The following is a 20,793-nucleotide window of genomic DNA, read 5'->3' as shown; positions in this document are numbered from 1 at the left end:
TAGAGGCAGCCTGCAACATTGGCCACCACCCATTTTGGGATAGGATGCAACACACTATGAGCCATCCTGAGTTTTGAGTAATATAATAGACTATGACATTTTTCATAAAGAAAAATACTGAGTGGTATTTACAAAAACATCTGTCTACCCAAATATCTCACCAACATCCAATTTAGCTTGTTTGTTCTCTTAATTATTATTTCTTTTGAAGTTCTCCAGCAACAAACATTTGTCAGACCTCAAAGGTCAATTGCATTGACTGGAAGAGGTGAAGATGTTTATTAGCTGTGGAAAAAGAGAGAGATGAGAGAACTGAAAAGCTTTCTTCTGGCTTGCAAATGCCTTCCAAATATTCATTAAACATTTAAGCGACTAAATTTGCAAAATATGTTCCTGACATTGGCACTGGTTTTGCTGCTTTCTCTCATCAGATGGAAGTACTGTGCGTTGCGTGGAGTGCGTTCATGCATAAACAATATAATTTTCATAAATTAAAACCTCCCCTGCAGAAGGAACATCTGTGCTTGCCTTTGAATAAAAGATGGTGGCATGCGAGTTGCCCCTTGACTGGAAGAATCTTTCTGTTTGGAAGGAAAACACTTAACCAAAAGGAACAAAAGACAAGATCCACTTATTTATTTATTTTTTAAAAAGTGTAATTCACTTTTCCGTCTTTTTTTGTTTCCTGTGGAACAAGCTAATAAACCATAAATATTGATTCACATTACTGCTTTTTGTGTTGATTTTTTTTTAAAAAAAATACAATATTCGTATAATTTAGAGCTTGACTTTCACATGTAATTTCTTATTTAAAGATAGGCAAGCTGGGCTCCAAATAGCTAGTTTAGATTCATTCTAGGCCTTGAGATTGGCTTGTGTCAGTTAACAACAACAGCACCACCAAAATCAGCATACTATTCTTTTTTTAATAAAAGAAACCAGTTTTTCCAATTATAACATTATATTTGTTATAGGGTTCTCTTTGAAAATCTTCTTTACCATAGTCATACAAAGAAATCTAAAGAGTTTTACATGTATTATTTCAGTACTGTTAAACAATTTTATTTAGTATTGTCAGAGGCTTTCATGGCTAGAATCACTGGGTTGCCGTGTGTTTTCTGGACTATATGGCCATGTTCCAGAAGCATTCTCTCCTGACGTTTCACCCACATCAATGGCAAGCACCTGAGGATACCTGCCATTGATGTGGGTGAAAAGTCAGGAGGGAATGCTTCTGGAACATGGACATACAGTCTGGAAAACTCATATCAACCCAATGTTATTTAGTACTGTTGTCACCCTGTTATTCTATGTAGAATGGGAAATAGAAGATGAGAGATAATGACTTTCCAAAACTCAACCTTTGCTTTCATTTCTTTGTTGTTTTTATGCTGGGTGTCATTTGATAGGATGGGTGCTGAAACTTCCGAGCCGGACTGGAGAATCTGCTGTTGGCACATATGGTTGGGGGAGCTGAAAAATGGCCACGGCCACATCCCCACTGTATGCGGCGACCATATGAAAGCAGCAAGGACAGCGCTGTAGAAGTATAGTAGAAGAAAATATACTCACCAAGATTCGTGGAAAGAAGTGAGTTAATGTGGTCCCAATGACAAGGTGAGGGGGCACCTCACTGGGAAGGTGTAAGTGAAAGGCGGAGCAAGCTGCAGGCAACCAGGACACCCAGGGTATGGGAAAAAAGAGATAGAGCGGCATGGTGTCCAGAAAAACACACCTCTTTCACCCGTCTGGCCTGCCCTTGTATCCTATTACTGTACCTCCTTCTCTGTCTTGGATCTTGGTCCTGAGGACTGCAGTGAAGTGGTACAGGTGCACATGTGTGAGATCTGAGAGGCAGAGAAGGAGGTACGGTGATAGGAAAATTGCCATATTGAAATAAAATCTGATGTTTTCTTAAATTTTTATTTGGTGTGCGTTGGAAGAGGGGTAGTCTTATACAGTGAGTCAGGCATGTAGCCGGGGGGGGGGGGGTTAGGGGCTTCAGCCTCCCCCCCCCCCCCCCGAAATTCTCATGGTGGTTCACGAAAAGGCCTTACTGGTGCATTATTTAAACTGTTATGTTTATTCATATCACGATCTGATCATCATGCTCAATTGTATTTCAAACTGTTTGCATTTTTATCTTTCAAGGTTTTTATTGTGGCTTTAAGAGAGACTCTTGCAGCATGAATGTTGACTGTGAATTTTGGAAAAGGTGAGAAAAATTGTGGGTTTTTTTTTTTTACAGAAGAACGCTTACCTCTTTTTTAAAAAGCCTTTTAAACAAATCCTCATATTGTGTTCACTTCTTTGCAACTCTGGAAATTCACATCATGGCTCTTGGTTGTTTATCCATAAGCTGATTTAGAAAGCAAAGGTTTATAAATAGCTCGCCACTGAATCTGGCACATTAGACTGGGATTGTGAGTTGAAGAAATATTTTTCAATTCTATCTCCTGAATTACTTGACATTAATAGATAATTTAGTTATGATAGAAGGGGGAAAACTCTCTATCTAGATTTTCCTCATCAAACATAATTCTGTATAGTTTAACTATTCTATAAAACAGAATATTCCTGCTTGGATAAAATCAGGTTAACATACAAGGCAATGCAGCCGACAAAAGTGGATCCATTTCACTGCACGGTTGCCTGATTATTTGCCACAGTCTTCAGATTAATATTTATCAAGAACAAATAATGATCCTATTGCTGACCAACACTGAAATTCTAAACCACACAGCAGAAGAGACTTAAAAAGCAAAAAAAAAAAAAAACCCCAAAAAACCAAACAAACAAACATTACAACACATGTGCAAATCCACATATATAAATGCAAACACACACACATATATACACATATACACAAATATATACGCACACATATACACACAATACACATTTACACAGACTGGGCCACAGCAACACATGTCAGGGCATGGCAAGTTAGTAATAAAATAGTTAATTATCTCTCTTCTAGCATCTAAGACTTGGGGAAGGAGACAGATGTGAGGTATACCAGCATTTTGGGTGGAGAATCCTAATCATTTGAGATATTTCCCACCCACCCCAATCTGTGTTGCTGCCATTGTTATTTATATGGGTCTTTGATCACAATTATTTGGATACATTTGATTATACTAGACTGCATACTGGGAAGTGAATGCAAGTTGTATGAAGCATGATATAATGACTAATCATCCACACACATATACCATCCTTTCATAACCTGTGCATGCCGCCTCCTACATGGTGTTGGAAACACTAGTTTAGCACATCTAAAGTGTGCCTGGATGATGCAAATATATCATTTGAGTAGTTTCAATTGCATTATCAGAATGTATCTTACATGGTTACCTTCACTTTTTTTGACAACAAAATGACCAGCATTTGCACTGTATGAAAAATATTTAAAATAATGTCTATTTTAATGGCCAGTTATGACTGAAGAATGCTCACTCCTAATACAACTGGTACAAAAAGATACATACTGAGTTTGACTATCCTAGAACAATGGTTCTCAACCTTCCTAATGCCGCAACTCCTTAATACAGTTCCTCATGTTGTGGTAATCCCCAACCATAAAATTATCTTCATTGCTACTGTAATTTTGCTACTGTTGTGAATCGTCATGTAGATATCTGATATGCAGGAGATATTTTCATTCACTAGACCAAATTTGGCACAAATACCTGATACGCCCAAATTTGAATAGTAGTGGGGTTGGGGATTGGGGATGATTTTGCCATTTGGGCATTGTAGTTGCTGGGATTTATAGTTCACCTACAATCAAAAATCATTCTGAACTCCACCAACGATGGAATTGAACCAAAATTGACACACAAAATTCTCATGACCAACAGAAAATACTGGAAGGGTTTGGTGGGCATTAACTCTGAGTTTTGGAGTTGTAGTTCACCTACATCTAAAGAGAACTGTGGACTCAAACAATGATGGATCTGGACCAAACCTGGCATGAATATTCAATATGCCCTAATGTGAACACTGGTGGAGTTTGGGAAAATAGACCTTGACATTTGGGAGTTGTAGTTGCTGGGATTTATAGTTCATCTACAATCAAAGAGTATTCTGAACCCTATCAATGATGGTACTGGGCCAAACTTCCTACACAGAACCTCCATGACCAACAGAAAATACTGCGTCTTGTGATGGTCTTTGGCGACCCCTCTAACATTCCCCTCACGACCCCCCCCCCCCCGAGGTGTCCCAACCCCCAGATTGATAAACGTTGTCCTAGAAGATTATCATATGCAATAGCTTTAATATTCTCAAGGCATTGTCTTGATGGGAGGAGCTGATACAACTTTTCTCATCGCACACAGATTCAGAATAGAAATGAGAAGTAGGTATGTTGAGCAGATAGGGCTGTATTTCCAGCATGGAAAGAATCCTGCTGTGCCATTTAGGTATTAAAAGACAAGGAACCTTCTAGTAAGCAAAAAAGGAATGACAACTCCAGTTCATAGGTAATGTAGTTAATATATATAGAGATTGACGTCTGGTCTTTTAAAAAGGTAAATGGGAATCTGGACTTGGCCCTGAATTGACAAATCTGTCAGTTTCAGTTTGTCATAGACTGATTAAAACTAAACCAACCAACAACCCTGACTTCTTTCCATCTTGATTATAAATAGACCTGCAGACCTTGGCAAGTTCTTATCAAAAGCAAACTAAACCAGCCTGATCATCCATCCTTAATTGGGGTGGGGGAGGGGGGAGGAAAGCGAGCAAAGGGATGGCACTAACACTTTCCTTCTCAGTGTGAGCCTGGACACGGATCTCGTTTCATAGTTGCTAAGCACAAAGCAGAGACAGCTAAGTGCTGCTTTTCTGTTTCCAGAGCTACTGGTGTGCCAAAGAGTTTCATTTGTAGTCAGCTGTCAGGCACTGAATGGTCAGGAAGCAAAGAAAGCCCTGTTTCTAGTCTGCTCTTACTTCACATCTCTTTGTGTACATTTAGAAGTACAACCTTATCACTTTACCTTGTAATCTTAGGGCTCAGAGTTGTCCCAAGGCTTTTTTCTTCCTGAGAGCAACATGGTACCATCTCCCATCCTTTGTATAAGAACTGATTGTATTGGGACCTCCCCCCCCCCCCCCCCACCACCCAAGAATTGATTACACTATGCAAAAAATTTGAAATTTTGTCTGTTCCTGTTTTGAAGGTGTTATTTCCTATTTAATTGCACAGTACTTACTTTGAAAGTAATTATTCTATTCCAGAAACTTCATTTTTGTGGCTGCCACAAACTGTGTTGAATTGGTTGAGACTTGATGAGATATTCATTGAAAAACTATAGTGAAATGTGCTGGAGGAAGGCCCACAAAATCAAAGTTTTTGCAGTTTAATACACTTTTTTCATGTTTTATGATAGAACCAATTAGAAAATGACATTTATAACCCAGGAACAAAAAATGTGTTACATGGTGTTATGGAATCACTTCTTCCACTAAAGGCAGAGAGCTAGATCAAGAGCCACAGGGGAAGTTATGTGACACACAGTGTTTTTTTCCTTCAACAGTTTGCTGCTATCTCCAAGCTTCTTCCTCTTGAGGAAAGAGTTTCACTCTTCACATCAGGATTGTGCGTACTCTAAATTTCCTTTTTAAAAGTATGCTAAACATAGTCAATCTGCGGGGGGGGGGGGGGGGTGATACATTAGGCAAATTGTCTACCTCACCTGTCCTCAACATGCGTTCTTTTGAAAAAAAATTACAATTTAGTTATTCATTGCTGTTGTGAAGCTGGTGGTGAGGCACTCAACTGTAAACCTTTATATTGCTAATATAAACACCTTAAGATTATAGTCCAAAGCAGATAGTAACAACACTCTTCTTTTAAATCACTTTAGTTAGTTATGTCTCAGAGGCATCCACTGATTTCAATGCAATTTAAGTGTAAGAGATCTTTGGATTAGATCTCTGCTTCATATACAGTGTTCCCTCTTATCACAGGGGTTCTGTTCCAGGACTCACCGCGATAAGTGAAAATCCATGAAGTAGGGACGCCATATTAATTTTAATATTTATACATTTTATTATATATTTTATACAATATTTTCTTACCCATGCTTCCTTACCCACCTCCCAGCCCATCCCAAGGGCACCTACCTATCTCCCTGGCCTCCACAGAGCCTCCAGAGCCATACAGACAGCAGCAGGCCAGGGAGGCAGGCCTTTCCCACTGCGCCTCGGGTCACCACACTTACGGGGTCCCTGGCCTCCACTGGATGTAAATATTTAATATTTAATATTTTTATTAATATTTTCAAAAACCCACAAAACAGTGGGTCCGCTAAAAGCAAAGCATGAAGTAGCAAGGGAACACTGTACATATAAAGAATTCCCAGGTATATATGACAATTCATTGTTTACATGTTTTACATGTTTTACAAGAAACTCTATGTGGTTGAAGTTCTGTTCTGCATGGACATCTGTTAGTTGACATATGTTTGCTTGTGCATGAAGTGTGAAAAGGCTATCAATCCCACAGTTGGTAAGAAACATTAGCTCTCTTGTTTGTAATAGGGAGAGGAACACAGTGTTGGGTCAAGAAGGCAATCATTAAAAATGGAACAAAATGGCATTTTCATGTCTTTCTGTGGTTTCCTGCCCACTCAAGCAAAAGGAGAGATTTTACTCTGTGCCTTTTTCCATATGTCTGACACCTTTGCTTTTTGTAGGATCTTCAGACTGTCAGAACCAACATGTGCCCTAAGTGACATGTGGTAGCAAGGACATGATTTCAATTTTTAGTAAAATCAACAAAGATGTTTCAAGAGGAGTCAGATAACTGCTCTTTGATCAATGCTTCATCTAAGTTTATAGGGGCTAGCGTTTTCTTTGCTTACTTTTGTGTACCTTACATAAATGATAGAGGAATTGGTTTCAATGGATAATCACATATGCTGTGAAACAGAGAGCTTTAAGGAATTACATGCAAATCAGATTTGAAATGGGGGCGAGGAAAAAGGAGGAAATAAATGTAAGTTGGAAGTTCTGAGCAGACTTGTATGTGGGGCATAGTAACTCCAGCATGTTAAACTTAGTTTGCACATGGTTGGATGTTCATGACTGTTTCCATGACTAAAATGGTAGCTCAGGTAGAATCATAGCTGGAACATGTCCAGAGAAAGGCAAGCATAATAGTAAAAGATTGGAAAGCCAAGCCCTATGAGGAGAGGCTTACAAAACTTGGAAGGTAGAGAGGGTATGTGATAACTCTGTTTAAATATCTGAAATGGTGTCATATTGAGGAGGGAGCAAGCTTGTTTTTTGCTGCTCCAGAGACTAGGAAATGGGGAAAAAATGATTCAAACTGCAGAAAAAAAGATTCCACCAAATAATTAGGAAGAACTTCCTGGCTGTAAGAACTGTTGACAGTGGAATACACCGCATCAAACTGAGACTTCTCCTTTGGAGATTATTAAACAAGGGTCATCTGGTGGGAGGGTTTTGATTGTGTGTTTCTGCATGGCAGAATAGGGTTGGACTGGGTGAACCTTAGTATCTCTTCCAACTCCATGATTCTTAACACAGAGTTGGAAGAAACCACAAAGACTATCCAGTCCAGCCCCCTGATATGCAAAGACACACTGAACTGAGCATGACTGGCAAAAGATAGAAAGTCTATCCATTGCTTACATCAGTTTTACCTAAATACAACTATATGTCAAGATGGAGATGGAAAGAGATGACAGAGTTAGAGAAACAGAGATAGGCAGAGACGGATAGACCAGCTAGCTTTTACTCTGTACCCAGTATAACCACCAACACTTTCACTTCTCTTTACCTTAGATCAGTGGTTCCCAATGTGGGGTCCGTGGACCATCAGTGGTCCTCAAGAACAAAAATATGGTCTGTGGTCTCACCATTACTACACCGTTGCCACAAAACCACATGGCAACAAGATCAACTGATCCCACAAATCCCTCTTATAGTGCTGAGGCAACAGGGATGTTGGGAGGGGAGGGGCTGACTACCCATGAAAGATTACTGCTACCATATCAGCTCTAGATTATTAAATATGGTTTTCAACAAGCGAGCAGATGGCGACTACTGGATGGCATCTGTTCTCTCTCAGAAACTAGAGCTGATGTGGTCTATCCAATGCAGTTTTCAGAATCAGCACCCCGAATAACCAAATCGAATCAAAAATTGACCAGAAACTGATTTGTAACCCTTTTGACACTAATGTTGGAGACTGATCCCTGGTCAAAGTGGTCCCTATTCAAGTAGTCACTGGCCAAGTGGTCCCTGCTCTAGTGGTCCCTGGTCAAGTGGTCCCCGGTCAAAGTGGTCCTTAGTCAAAGTGGTGTCTGGTCAAGTGGTGCCTGGTCAAAGTGGTTCCTGCTCTAGTGGTCCCTGCTCTAGTGGTCACTGGTCAAGTAGTCCCTGGTCAAAGTGGTCCCTGATCAAGTGGTCCCTGGTCAGGTAGTTCCTGGTCAAAGTGATCCTTGTTCAAAGTGGTCCCTGGTCAAGAGGTCCCTAGTCAAAATGTTCTATGGTCAAGTGGTTCCTGATAAAAAAAAAAGGTTAGGAACCACTGCCTTAGGCGAAGGAAGTCCTTCCAAGTCAGAGCAAGTGACTTCCGGTTTCAGGTCCAACATGGCACCTTCCTAAAGAGATTGCTTGGCGCCTGTGTTTGGATAGATCTGGCCAGGTTTCTCCTTGTATCCTTCTATAGTTTTGCTGTTTCAGCACTGGGAGGATGGACAGCTCCACGGGGTTTTGTCCTGATTCGAAAGCATGGACGACTGACGTACTCTCGGGGACTAAAAGGAAGCCCCTGCCTTTGCTACTAGTATTTCTGCCCCTTTCCTCCCTCCCCCTCCCACGTTCCTGCGGGATCACACTTCAGTATCTTTTTTTAAAAAAAGTCTTGTTTTATTGTACAAATAGTCAGCGTCGCGTCTTTCAGGAACCAATGCAATTATCCCATGGAGTGGCTCATACTAAAGGAGAGGGCAGGAAATGACACCTACATAGAAACGCCACATTTGACCAAGGCCTCGTTGCTATCTCCTTGCAAAGGGTGTGTGTTCTCCTTCAAACCCCCGACTGTGCTTTAACACCATCGTAGACAAGGTCACCCACAAAATTACAGGATAGGTTGAAGTCTGTAGAACCCAAGTGACCTTTCCAACAGCTCTGATTCCTGAGATAGATAGATAGATGGATGGATGGATGGATGGATGGATGGATGGATGGATGGATAGATAGACAGACGGATAGACACACACACACACACTAGCTGTACCGCCAGACGTTGCTGTGACCAACCTTACCACCCTCTTTCTCTTCTTTCTTTCTCTCCTTCCTTCCCTACCTCTTTCCTTCCTTCCCTTTCTTTCTTTCCTTCTCTCTTTCCTTCTCTTCTTCTTCCCTTCCTTCCCCCCACCTTTTCTTTCCCTTCCCCTTTCTCCTCTTTCTTCTTTCTCTACCTATTCTTAGACTACAACTCCCAGCAGTCCTCCTGATACATCTATCTATCTATCTATCTATCTATCTATCTATCTATCTATCTACCTATCTACCTATCTACCTATCTACCTATCTATCTCTATCTGATCTCTCTATCTAGGGGATTGCTGGGAGTTGCAGTCCAGAAATAGGAAATTGGAAATATGCAGGGATTGGGATGCTCCCAAAGAAATCCAAGGAGAAGAAAACTTGCAGCTTGGATACAGTGCATTTGGATCATCCTCCTCTCCTAAAGGGCCTGGTCAAGGGGAAGCTGGGAGCTGTAGTCTGGAAGAGTGTGTGATTTGCTTGTGTTTTGCTTGCCAGGGGAAGTAGTTTTTGCACATGTGCAGCATCTTTTTGACTTTTTTGGTTTTTTAAGTCCCTTCTGCTATGCTTTTCGATTTTTTTATGAGTGATGGTCACTCATTGACCTGATAGGTGCATTGTGTCCAAATTTGGTGTCAATTCGTCCAGTGGTTTTTGAGATATGTTAATCCCACAAACGAACATTACATTTTTATTATATAGAAGATATATGCATAGACATATATTTATTCATGTGTGTGTGTGTGTATGTGTAGGTGTATATTTGTGTGTGTATATATTCAATCCAAACACTCCTCTGGCTGCTTTAAATCACTTCATTCTTTCCCTGTAAATCAGAAATCAGGTAGATATTACAAAAGCGATGAGGCTGCATGGTTTTAAAATAGTCTTTTATCAAAAGAGTGTCTTTTAAAAAAATCTGTACAAAAAAAAACTCACAACAAAATAAACTCACCACGGGAAAGGTAGCAAGGAGGAGGAAGAAAAGCGGCTGATTGAAAAATAGACATTTGATATATACTTCTTTTTTCTCTCTCTCATTATTATCATCATTCTTATTTATTTTGAAACTGGCCCCTAAGTTTCTCTCTTCTTTTCATTAATTTTTTTTTAAAAAAGAATTGCATAGATCCAAATTATTGCTTGCGATTTTTTTGTTGTTGTCCTGATCAGATCAAGGGAGTGGAGCTGAATCTTTTTCTGTGATTTTTATAGACAGAACCAGGAAAAGGGAAAAAGGGGGGGGGGGCAGGAAGCAGGGAGGTGAAGGCAACTTCTGCCTGAAAGTCTTTGAAGAGAAGACATGGGGATGATGACTCCAAGGCCTGGGTTGCTTTCCCCCTTCGCCTCCCCTCTCTTTTATTTCCCTCCTGCTTCTTTATTCACTGGCAGCTGAGCTCTGCTAGGAGACTCCTTGGATCCCCCACTCGTGGAAAGTGGCATTGAGCTGACTGTTTGTGTCCCTCTCGTGGTGGGCATGGCAGTTTTGGAGGAAAGGAGGTGGTCCTAGAAGCAGGTCCCCTTCTACAGACCACCAGAAGTGGCATTTCTCAGTCCTGGAAGATGTCATGTAGATGGGCGTATGGCAGGAGGTTGTCCCTGGGTGTCTTTCCTGTGGTGTCCAGGTTGGGAAGGTCTTGCAGTCCTGGAAGATGGCCCTCATGAATCTCTCATGGTGGGCACGATGGCTCTCTTGCAGCAGGAGGTTCCCCACCCAAATGGATCTCTTTTTTGAGGCTCTTGGGAGGTGGCATCATTCAGTCATGGAAGATGGCCTGGAGCTGGGCACTCATGATCCTCTTGTGGTGGGCACTGAAAGAGGTTGTCCCTGGGGCACCAGATGGGCCTCCTTTGGTTCCCTCCCAAGGCACCTCTCACTTGTGGAAGATGGCCTTGAGCTGGGTGATGGATACAGATCTCTTAGGGCAGGAAATTGTTCCCAAGACATACTGTCAAGTGGGTTCCCCAGGGCTCCCTCCCATGAGATCTGGACAGTGTGCCTCTCAGTTGTGGAAAATGGCATTGAGCTGGACACTCATGACTCTCTTGTGTTAGGCCCGGTAGGGGCAGAAGATTGTCCCTGGAATGGGTCTCCTTCTTGAAGCTGCCAGAAGTAGCATATCTGGTCCTGGAGCTGTGCACTCAGGACTATCTCATGGAGAGCAGGAGGCTATCCTGAAAACCCTGTTGGGTGCTCAGGATGCTCTCCTGTTAAGCCTGGAAGCTTGGAGAGATCAGGAGAAGGTCCCCGGGAGCTGTGCACACAGGACTTTCTCATGGTGAGAAGGAAGTTGTCCTGGGGGTGCAGGTGAGAGCTCAGAATGCTGTCCTGCTAGGCCTGGTGGCTCTGGGAGAGCAGAAGAAGGTCCCTGAGATGCCCCACTTACTGGAGGCTCCTAGGAGTGGCATCTCTCAGTCCTGGAAGAAGGCATGGAGCTGATGTATGACAGGGAGCCTGTTCCTGTCAGGTGTCTTACCCGTGGCATCCAGGTTGGGGAGGTCTCTCAGTCCTGGAAGATGGAATGGAGTTGGGTGCTCATGATGTTCTCATGGTGAGCACCATGGCTCTCCTGGAGCAGGAGGTTGTCCCGGGAATGCTCCACCGAATGGATCTCCTTCTTGAGGCTCTCAAAGGTGGCATCTCTCAGTCCTAGAAGACGGCCTTGTGCTGGGTGGTGAGCACAGCTCTCCCAGGGCAGAGAGTTGTCCTTAGGTGCCCCATTTAGGAGGATGAGGGCCTCCCTCAGTCATGGAAGATGGCATGGAGCTGGACGTTCATGAACCTCTCATGATAGCTCTCCTGGGGCAGGAGGTTGTCCCAGGGATGCTCCACCAAATTGATTTCCTTCTTGAGGCTCTCAAGGGTGGCATCTCTCAGTCCTAGAAGACGGCCTTGTGCTGGGTGGTGTGCACAGCTCTCCCAGGGTGGGTAAGAGCCTCCATCAGTCATGGAAGATGGCAGTGAGCTGGGTGTTCATGACCTTCTCCTGGTGAGCACCATGGTTCTCCTGGAGCAGGAGGTTGTCCCAAGGATGCTCCACTGAATGGATCTCCTTCTTGAGGCTCTCAAGGTTGACATGTCTCAGTCCTAGAAGATGGCATTGAGCTGGGTGTTCATGACCTTCTCCTGGCGAGCACCATGGTTCTCCTGGAGCAGGAGGTTGTCCCAGGGATGCTCCACCGAATGGATCTCCTTCTTGAGGCTCTCAAGGTTGACATGTCTCAGTCCTAGAAGATTGCATTGAGCTGGGTGTTCATGACCTTCTCCTGGCGAGCACCATGGTTCTTCTGGAGCAGGAGGTTGTCCCAGGGATGCTCCACCGAATGGATCTCCTTCTTGAGGCTCTCAAGGTTGACATGTCTCAGTCCTGGAAGATGGCATTGAGCTGAGTGTTCATGACCTTCTCCTGGTGAGCACCATTGTTCTCCTGGAGCAGGAGGTTGTCCCAGGGATGCTCCACCGAATGGATCTCCTTCTTGAAGCTTTCAAGGTTGACATGTCTCAGTCCTAGACGATGGCTTTGGGCTGGGTGGTGGGCGCAGCTCTCCCAGGGAGGGCGAGGGCCTGCCTCAGTCGTGGAAGATGGCGTTGAGCTGGGCGCTCATGGCCCGCTCGTGGTGGTGGTGCTGGTGGTGGTGTGGGGCGTGGCTCTCGTAGGGCAGGAGTCCCTCGAGGGGGATCTCGCAGCGGGCGGCGGCGCAGGAGAAGAGGGCGCCGTGCCCGGCTCCGGAGGGCGGGTAGTGCATGGCGAAGGCGTAGGCGCCCTTCTCGAAGTCGGCGGCGGCCGTGGCCGAGGCGGCGGCGGCGGCGGCCTCGTGCTTGAAGGCGAAGTTCCCTCCGTGGACGCTGAGCGGGGGGCTGAGGGGCCCGTCGAAGGCGGCGGGGCTGGGCGCGCACTCGGCGGCGGCGGCGGCGGCGGCCACGGCGGAGGCGAGGGCGCTCTCGAAGAAGGAGGGCTCGAGGGCGGCGGCGGCGGGGGTGGGGGCGGCGCTGTAGGCGGCGGCGTGGGCCCCCTTGAGGGAGGAGAAGAGGTGGGCGCCGTCCATGGTGCCGTAGGGCGGGCTGGGCAGGCCCGGGGAGGTGTAGGCGAAGGGGGCTCCGGGGAAGGGCCCCGGCTGGGGCAGGGCCGGCTGGGCCAGGAGGTGGGCCTGCTCGGCGGGGCCCTGCTCGGGCAGGAAGGTGCGCGGGTTGAGCTGGAGGCAGCCGGCCACCAGGTTGGTGGTGGGCTGCGAGAGGCCCTTGCACAGGCTCTGCACGAAGGCCACCAGGTCGGGGCTCTGTCCCGAGCGCAGGATTTCCGACAGCGCCCAGATGTAGTTCTTGGCCAGGCGCAGCGTCTCGATCTTGGACAGCTTCTGCGTCTTGGAGTAGCAGGGCACCACCTTGCGCAGGTTGTCCAGCGCCGCGTTCAGACCGTGCATCCGGTTCCGCTCCCGCGCGTTGGCCTTCATCCGGCGCAGGCGGAAGCGCTCCAAGCGCGCCTTGGTCAGCTTCTTCTTCTTGGGGCCCCGGCGCTTGGGCTTGGGGCCCTCCTCGCCCTCCTCCTCCTCCTCCTCTTCCTCCTCCTCGTCCAAGGCTTCCTCCTCCTCCTCGTCCAGCTCCTCCTCGTCCTCCTCTTCCTCGCCGCCTGTCCGCAGCGAGTCCACCTCGGTCTCCAGGTCCTCCTCCTTCTTGTCGGCCTCCTCCTCCTCCTCTTCCTCCTCCTCCACCTCCGGGGGGCTTAGGCAATCACCGGACCAACTCGAGGGGCCCTGGGGAGGCAGCACCTGGGGCTCCCCCACCAGCCCGCCCTCGCTGAAGGACTTGGTCATGCCGGACCTTCCGCCTACAAGGAAGAGAAGAGAAGCAATCATGACCAAGATCAGGAGCATGAAGAGGAGAGCACAGGCAGGCGCACACGTCGGCCTTCCAGGTGTTTTGTATTTCAACTCCTAGAAATCCCAGGAATTGTTGGAGTTGAAGTCCAAAACACCTGGAGGGCCGAAGTTGGCCCATTCCTGGAATAGCAGAAGAGGGGGAGAGGAAGGAGAAGATAAGGGAGAAGGGGGAAAGGAAGGAGAGGGGGGAAGGAGGAAGAGAAAGTTGAGGAGAGGGAAGAAAGGAAAGAGAGGAGAAGGTTGAGAAGGAGGATAGGAGGAAGAAGAGGAGACTAAGGAGAAAGAGGAAGAGGAGTGAAGGGGAGAAGGAGTTGGGAGCGAAGGGAAGGTTGAGAAGGAGATGAAAGAGGAGGAGGAGAAGGAAGGAGAGATTAAAGAGGAGAAGGAGGAAGAGAAGGTTGAGAGCGAGGAGAGGAAAGAGAGAAGGAGGAAGAGGAAACTGAGGAAGAGAAGATTGAGGAGAAGGAGAGGAAAGAGAGAAGGAGGATGGAGAAACTAAAGAGAAGTAGGAAGAGGTTGAGGAGAGGAAAGAGAAACAAGGTGGAAGGAGAGATTTAAGAGGAGGAGAAGAAAAGAGTGGAAGAGAAGGATGAGGAGAGGAAAGAGGAGGAGGAAGAAACTAAAGAGAAGGAGGAAGAGGTTGAGGAGAGGAAAGAGAAACAAGGTGGAAGGAGAGATTTAAGAGGAGGAAGAGAAGAAAGGAAGAGGAAGAAAAGGTTGAGGAGAAGGAGAGGAAAGAGTAAACTAAAGAGGAGAAGGAGGAAGAGGAGACGAGAAGAAAGAGAATAAATTACAGTGGAAGATAAGGAGGAGAAGGAGACGATGGGTTATTCGGAGGTGGCCTTCAGCACTCAAGTAAGGAGAACCCCAACAAGGAATTGCCCTTCCCAGCCGCCTTCGGTCCCAAGGAGTATCAATCTACACCAGGCCTGGGGGGGGGGGGGGGGGGCTTGACGGGCTTCAGCCCCCCCCCCCCCCCAAATTCTCATGGTGGTTCGCGAAAAGGTCTTACTGGTGCATTATTTAAACTGTTATGTTTATTCATATCATGATCTGATCACCATACTCAATATATCCCATATGCATGGGGGTATTGGGGTAAAGATACAAAAATCCTGGCTACGGGCTGATCTACACTGTCCAATGAATACAGTTCGACACCATTTTCACTGCCACGGCTCAATTCCATGGTATCTTGGGAACTGTTGGTTTACAAGATCTTTACCCTTCACTGTCAAAGAGTTCTGGCGCCTCACTAAACTAGATCTCCTATGATTCAATGAAGGTTGAAATGGAGTCAAGCTGCATTCATTCCAGGGTGTAGATGCGCCCCCATTTTTGTAGGGAAAGCAGTATATCTAGGCATCATAGAGGCATAGACTCCTTGAGTTGGAAGAGACCTGGTGGGCCATCCAGTCCAACCCCATTCTGCCAAGAAGCAGGAAAATCGCCTTCAAAGCACCCCCGAGAGATAATAATACACCAAAAGCGAGGCCTCTTCCAGACACCCAACTTTCCAGAATGATTTCCCAAAAGCACTTCTTCTTCCGGCTGCCTGAGAATACAAGTTTATTTGAGAGTAAAGTTACAAAGAACGTTAGGATTTAGTTTTGGCGCAATTGGAACGACTAGATCCATTCTTGGATCCATGGAAAGGACGGAAATGTCACTATTGATTTCAAAGAATTGAGTTCCCAAGTGAGGATCGGTTTTGATTCTTGACGTGTTTCTCCTTCAGTTGCTTCTTCGTCCTTTGCGGGCGTTCCCCATCCATTTCCAATTTAGACCCCCCTTTTTAACCCCTTGGCGTTTGGTCCGGCGAGGGATGTTTAATTTCCTCTCCCATCTCTCTACTACAATGAGATTTCTCCTCTCGGATAGCATTATGTAACTTGTTTATATATTCCTGGCGATGGCTCTGAGGAGATTAAGTAGAGAAGGGGGGGGGGGGGGGGAGAGAATATTGAGGGACACAAAGAAGAAGAAGGAGAGGCACTAATGAAAACAAGTCGTTTCTTTCTTCAGCCAAGGCAGGGCTTTCTTTCTTTCTTTCTTTCTTTCTTTCTTTCGTCGCCTTTTCAATCCCTCCAGCCTGGCCCCAGAAGCCACCCGATGCCACCCTCCACAAAAGACCTCCAGACTTCCCAACTGTTCAGAGTCAAGCCAAACTGAAGGGGGATCAGGTGCAGGAAGGCCTCCTCCGTCTCACCCCACACACTTTTTTTGTCCGTTCAAGGAAAGGGAGTGGGGGCAGGCTTGCAAATGAGGGGGCGGATGGCACCAAACCCCACCATCGGGCGACGGAAGAGACCCAAACCATTTCCCCCAAGGCGACTCAAATGCAACAGCTGAGCCCTTCGCTTCCAGCCTTGAAGCTCTGAGCTCCTCCATTCCTTTCAGGAAGGTGAAAAGTGCTCTTGTCGATCTTAGTATTGTCATTATGGGTTCCGCCTGAAGCCCTACACTCTCACATTCCTTCCGGGAAGGTGGTTATCATCATCATCATCATCATCATCATCATCATCATCATGTGTCTCGTCTGAAGACCTACACTCTCACATTCCTTCCGGGAAGATTATTTTTATTATTATTGTTTTATTTATTTATTTATTTATTTATTTACTGTCCTTGTATACCGCCGTTTCTCAGCCTAACTGGCGACTCAACGCGGTTTACAACAAAATATACAGTGCACAGTATACAATTAAAACCATAAAAACATAATACACGATATTACACGCAAATCACAATCCAATACATCTCCTTTTATTATTATCATCCTCATCACCATCATCATTATTATCATTATTATGAGTCTCGTCTGTAGCCCTACAGTCTGACCTTCCTTCCAGGAAGATCATCATCATCATCATCATTATAGGTCTCGTCTAAAGCCCTAAACTCTCACATTCCTTCCAGAAAGGTTATTATTATTGTTATTATAATCATTATCATTATGGGCCTCATCTAAAGCCCTAAACTCTCACATTCCTTCCAGAAAGGTTATTATTATTATTATTATTATTATTATCATTATCGTTATTATGGGTCTCGTCCGAAGCCCTAAACTCTCACATTCCTTCCAGGAAAGTTATCATCATCATCATCATCATCATCATCATCATCATCCTGGGTCTTGTCTGAAGCCCTACACTCTTACATTCCTTCCAAGAAGATTATTATTATTATTATTATTATTACCATCATCACCATCATCATTATCATTATTATGGGTCTCGTCTGAAGCCCTAAACTCTCACATTCTTTCTAGGAAAGTTGTTGTTTTCATCATTATCATTGTTCTGGCTTCTGTCCAAAGCCATGAGCTCCGACTTCACTTTCAGGAAAGCTGATAATAATAATAATAATAATAATAATAATAATAATCACCAACACCATCATCTTCTTCTTTATTTCGACACCGTCCTCTCTCCCAGGAGGGACTCAGGGCAGATGATGATGATGATATCACCATCACCATCATCATCTTGTTGCTTTTCCGTGCCCACGTCCTTTTCAGGGAGCTCACAATTATCCGAAATTCTTTCCGTCAAAGTTGTTGTTGTTGCTTCTTTCTGAGGCCATGAGCTCCCACATTCCTTCCAGGAAGGTTACAATTCTTGTTGGTGTTGCTTTTGTTTTTTGTTGTTGTTATATTATTGTTGTTGTTATTATTATTATTAAAATTAATAATAATAATTTTATTATTATTATTAAAGAATAATAATATTCTAGGAAAGCTACACGTATCACCATTATATTATAATATGCTATGATTACACTATGTAACACGATTTCCTAATCCGTTCTATCATAAAAACGTGGGGAAAGTCTATTAAACTCCCAAAACTTTGTTCCTGCGGGACATCCTGCAGGACGTTTTGCTATGGTTTCTCAGTGAGTATCTCACAACATAATTTGTGGCAGCCACAAAAACGAAGTTTCTGGAGTACAACAATTACTTTCAAAGTAAGTACCGCACACTTAAACAGGAATAACACTTTCTAGCCAGGAAAGAAAAGTGTTATAATCATCATTATCCTTATTGGTTTCGTCTGAAGCCCTGAGCTCCCCCATTCTTTTTAGGAAGTGCACAATTATCATTATTGTTGTTATATTGCTATTATTATTTCCTTCTGAAGCCCTGTGCGTCCCCATTATTTTCAGGAAGCTCACATTATTATTATTATTATTATTATTATATTGTTATTTTTTTACTGACACAAAACAAAGTATGTCACAGCAAACGAGATATATATGCTGGATTTCGTATCACAAAATCACAAGTCGAACACTTCCCAAGTTATTATTATTATCATTTCCTTCTGATTATTATTATTATTATTATTATTATTATTATTATTTCCTTCTGAAGCCCTGACCTCCCACATTCCTTCTAGGAAGGTTATAATTCATATAGTTGCTACTGTTCTTGTTATGGTTTCCTTCTGAAGTCTAGGAAGGCTACACGTATCACTGTCATATTACATTATAATATCTTATACTATGATTATTGTGATTACATTTATTTATATCCCGCTTTCCACTCTGGCTTTCCACCCAAAGCAGCCCGTTGGCATTGCCTTTTCCCAACCCAGAGTAAGATCTCTATCTCTATCTCTATCTCTATGTCTACCTCTATGTCTACCTCTACCTCTACCTCTACCTCGTTTCACTTCCAAGTCCCTTGACATCTTTCTTCTCCTACCAGCTTCTCCATTCCCCGAAATGCAGGCACCGATTGGCATCCCTATTACCCACTCCGTGCCCCAATGAAGCTCCCTTTGGGTCGCTCCCTCTTGCCAGGTTTATACCTCAATTCCCATGATCAGGAAGGACAGAGTTGTGTGGCAAGGGGAGACACAACGACTCAATCGCCTCTCGTGTAGAAACCTTCATCCGATCTCTTTAGAAGTCCCATCCAATGTTGCCCAAGGAAGCCAGAAAGGTGATTGAGAGAGAGAGAGATGGAAACTGCTCCCTCTCCAAAGCTGTCCAACCGAGAAATTAAGACTCAGCATTACCTTTCCTTCCTCAGCGCGCTCTTCGCAGTGATGGTCGCATCACCCTGTTGCTCCTGAGAAAGCTTTCCCCCCTTTTGATTATTTATTTTGTTTCCCCCCTCTCCTCCTCCTTTTTGAGGTTGCCTGGAGAAGAAGACTCAGGTTATATAGCCTGGCTGTTTCTGAAGGGGTAGCGGGGGAGGGCGGGGCCTACTTTTGGCCCCGCCCTCCCCCGCTACCCTGGCTTTGACTGAGCCGCAAGCCACGCCCCCTGCTCCTTATCTCCCCCCCCCCCTTCTCTCTCTCTTTGGCGTCAGCCTCCCTTGCCGGCACGCGCCATATGGTCCCCTACGTCAGGCTCCGAGGGGGAGGGGGTCACGTGACCAGTCCATTTGTATGCCGCCCGGCCCTCTCTGCCTTCCCTCCCTTTTGTGGCCCAAAGAAAGTGGCCATCTGTCGCCGGTCAGAGACCTGTTCTTGCTTTTTTGGGGGGGGGGGGGCAGAGATTAACCCTTTCGGACGATGCACTCCGTATCTGGGTACATCTGCATTTCGGATTAATGCAGTTCGACACCACTTTTGCTAGTTTTACTCAGTCTTTAGCCAAAGAGTGCTGGTGCCCCACCAAACTACGAAATGGAAAGAAAAGGAGCCTTTATCCAAATGCTGCTAAATTAAAGGTGGATTGCTGCTTGCCTGCCTAACTATAGAAGCAGATCTTTATTGAATGGCCATAGTGAAACGTTGAATGGTGGACTAGGAATCCATGCTTGAAATCCTCAAACAAACATTGGCAAGGAAGCCACACACTGATATGAATGACCAACCTCTTTTGAATGAATTTTGCCAAAAGAATAAAAATATGCCTAAAACACAACCTTATAGAGGTGGCAAAGACTGCAAAAAGAGACAGATGTTGATGTTGACATATGATTCAATACGCCTTGGTATAATTTGGAGAGAAGGAGTCCCTCGGAGGTGTTTGTTAACTTTCTTTATTGTGCTATAGCATTGAGCCATAGCAGTGAAAGTGGTGTCGAAGTGCATTGTTTCTACAGTGTAAATGCACCCAAGCTACTTTGATTTTCATTATGAGGGTCCATGAAATCTGTGAATGAGCCACTTTTGTGAGCACATGGATATTTTATAACTAGGTGTGTCTTATGGTACTATCTGCCTTTTTTGTAAGCAGCAGCCTGAGAGAAAATGGGATATAAATAATGTATGGGATGGATGAATGGATTACTAGAGGGGCATCTACACTGACCATTTAATGCAGTTTCAAGTCAGTACTGAAGACTGTGATTTCATTGATTGCAGAGGAAATCCTGGAACTAGTTTGAAGCTTGGAGGATGATTGCACAAACTGCAGAACTCTGATGTGCAATAAGAGCTTTTTTGTGTTGTGGAAGGCAGAAAGCAGACAGGCTTTGAAGCTGCTAGGCTATTCAATGTCAATCAAAGTGTCCAATTGCAATATTCACATTTGCCTCAGGCAGACAAGAGTTCTTTCTCCTGCTCTGAACATTCCACAGATATACAGTATAAACCCCACTTGCCTAGTTTCCAACAGACCTGAGGATGCCTAACATATATGTGG

General features: G+C 44.8%; 1 protein-coding gene across 1 annotated transcript; it reads right to left on the bottom strand.

Moving 5' to 3' along the window:
• Positions 1 to 12,246: 12,246 nt before the first annotated feature.
• Positions 12,247 to 19,395, bottom strand: NEUROD1 (neuronal differentiation 1). Its single transcript, XM_060780020.2, has 2 exons — positions 19,215 to 19,395; positions 12,247 to 14,138 (listed from the first exon to the last, which is right to left on the bottom strand). The coding sequence occupies exon 2, from the start codon at positions 14,122 to 14,124 to the stop codon at positions 12,883 to 12,885; it is 1,242 nt and encodes a 413-aa protein (XP_060636003.2). The 5' UTR covers positions 14,125 to 14,138; positions 19,215 to 19,395; the 3' UTR covers positions 12,247 to 12,882.
• Between the last annotated feature and the right edge of the window lie 1,398 nt (positions 19,396 to 20,793).

The sequence above is a fragment of the Anolis sagrei genome, chromosome 1 (genome assembly GCF_037176765.1).
Source record: "Anolis sagrei isolate rAnoSag1 chromosome 1, rAnoSag1.mat, whole genome shotgun sequence".
In the NCBI taxonomy this organism is placed as follows: Eukaryota; Metazoa; Chordata; class Lepidosauria; order Squamata; family Dactyloidae; genus Anolis; species Anolis sagrei.
This window is presented reverse-complemented; position numbering and strand designations above follow the sequence as displayed.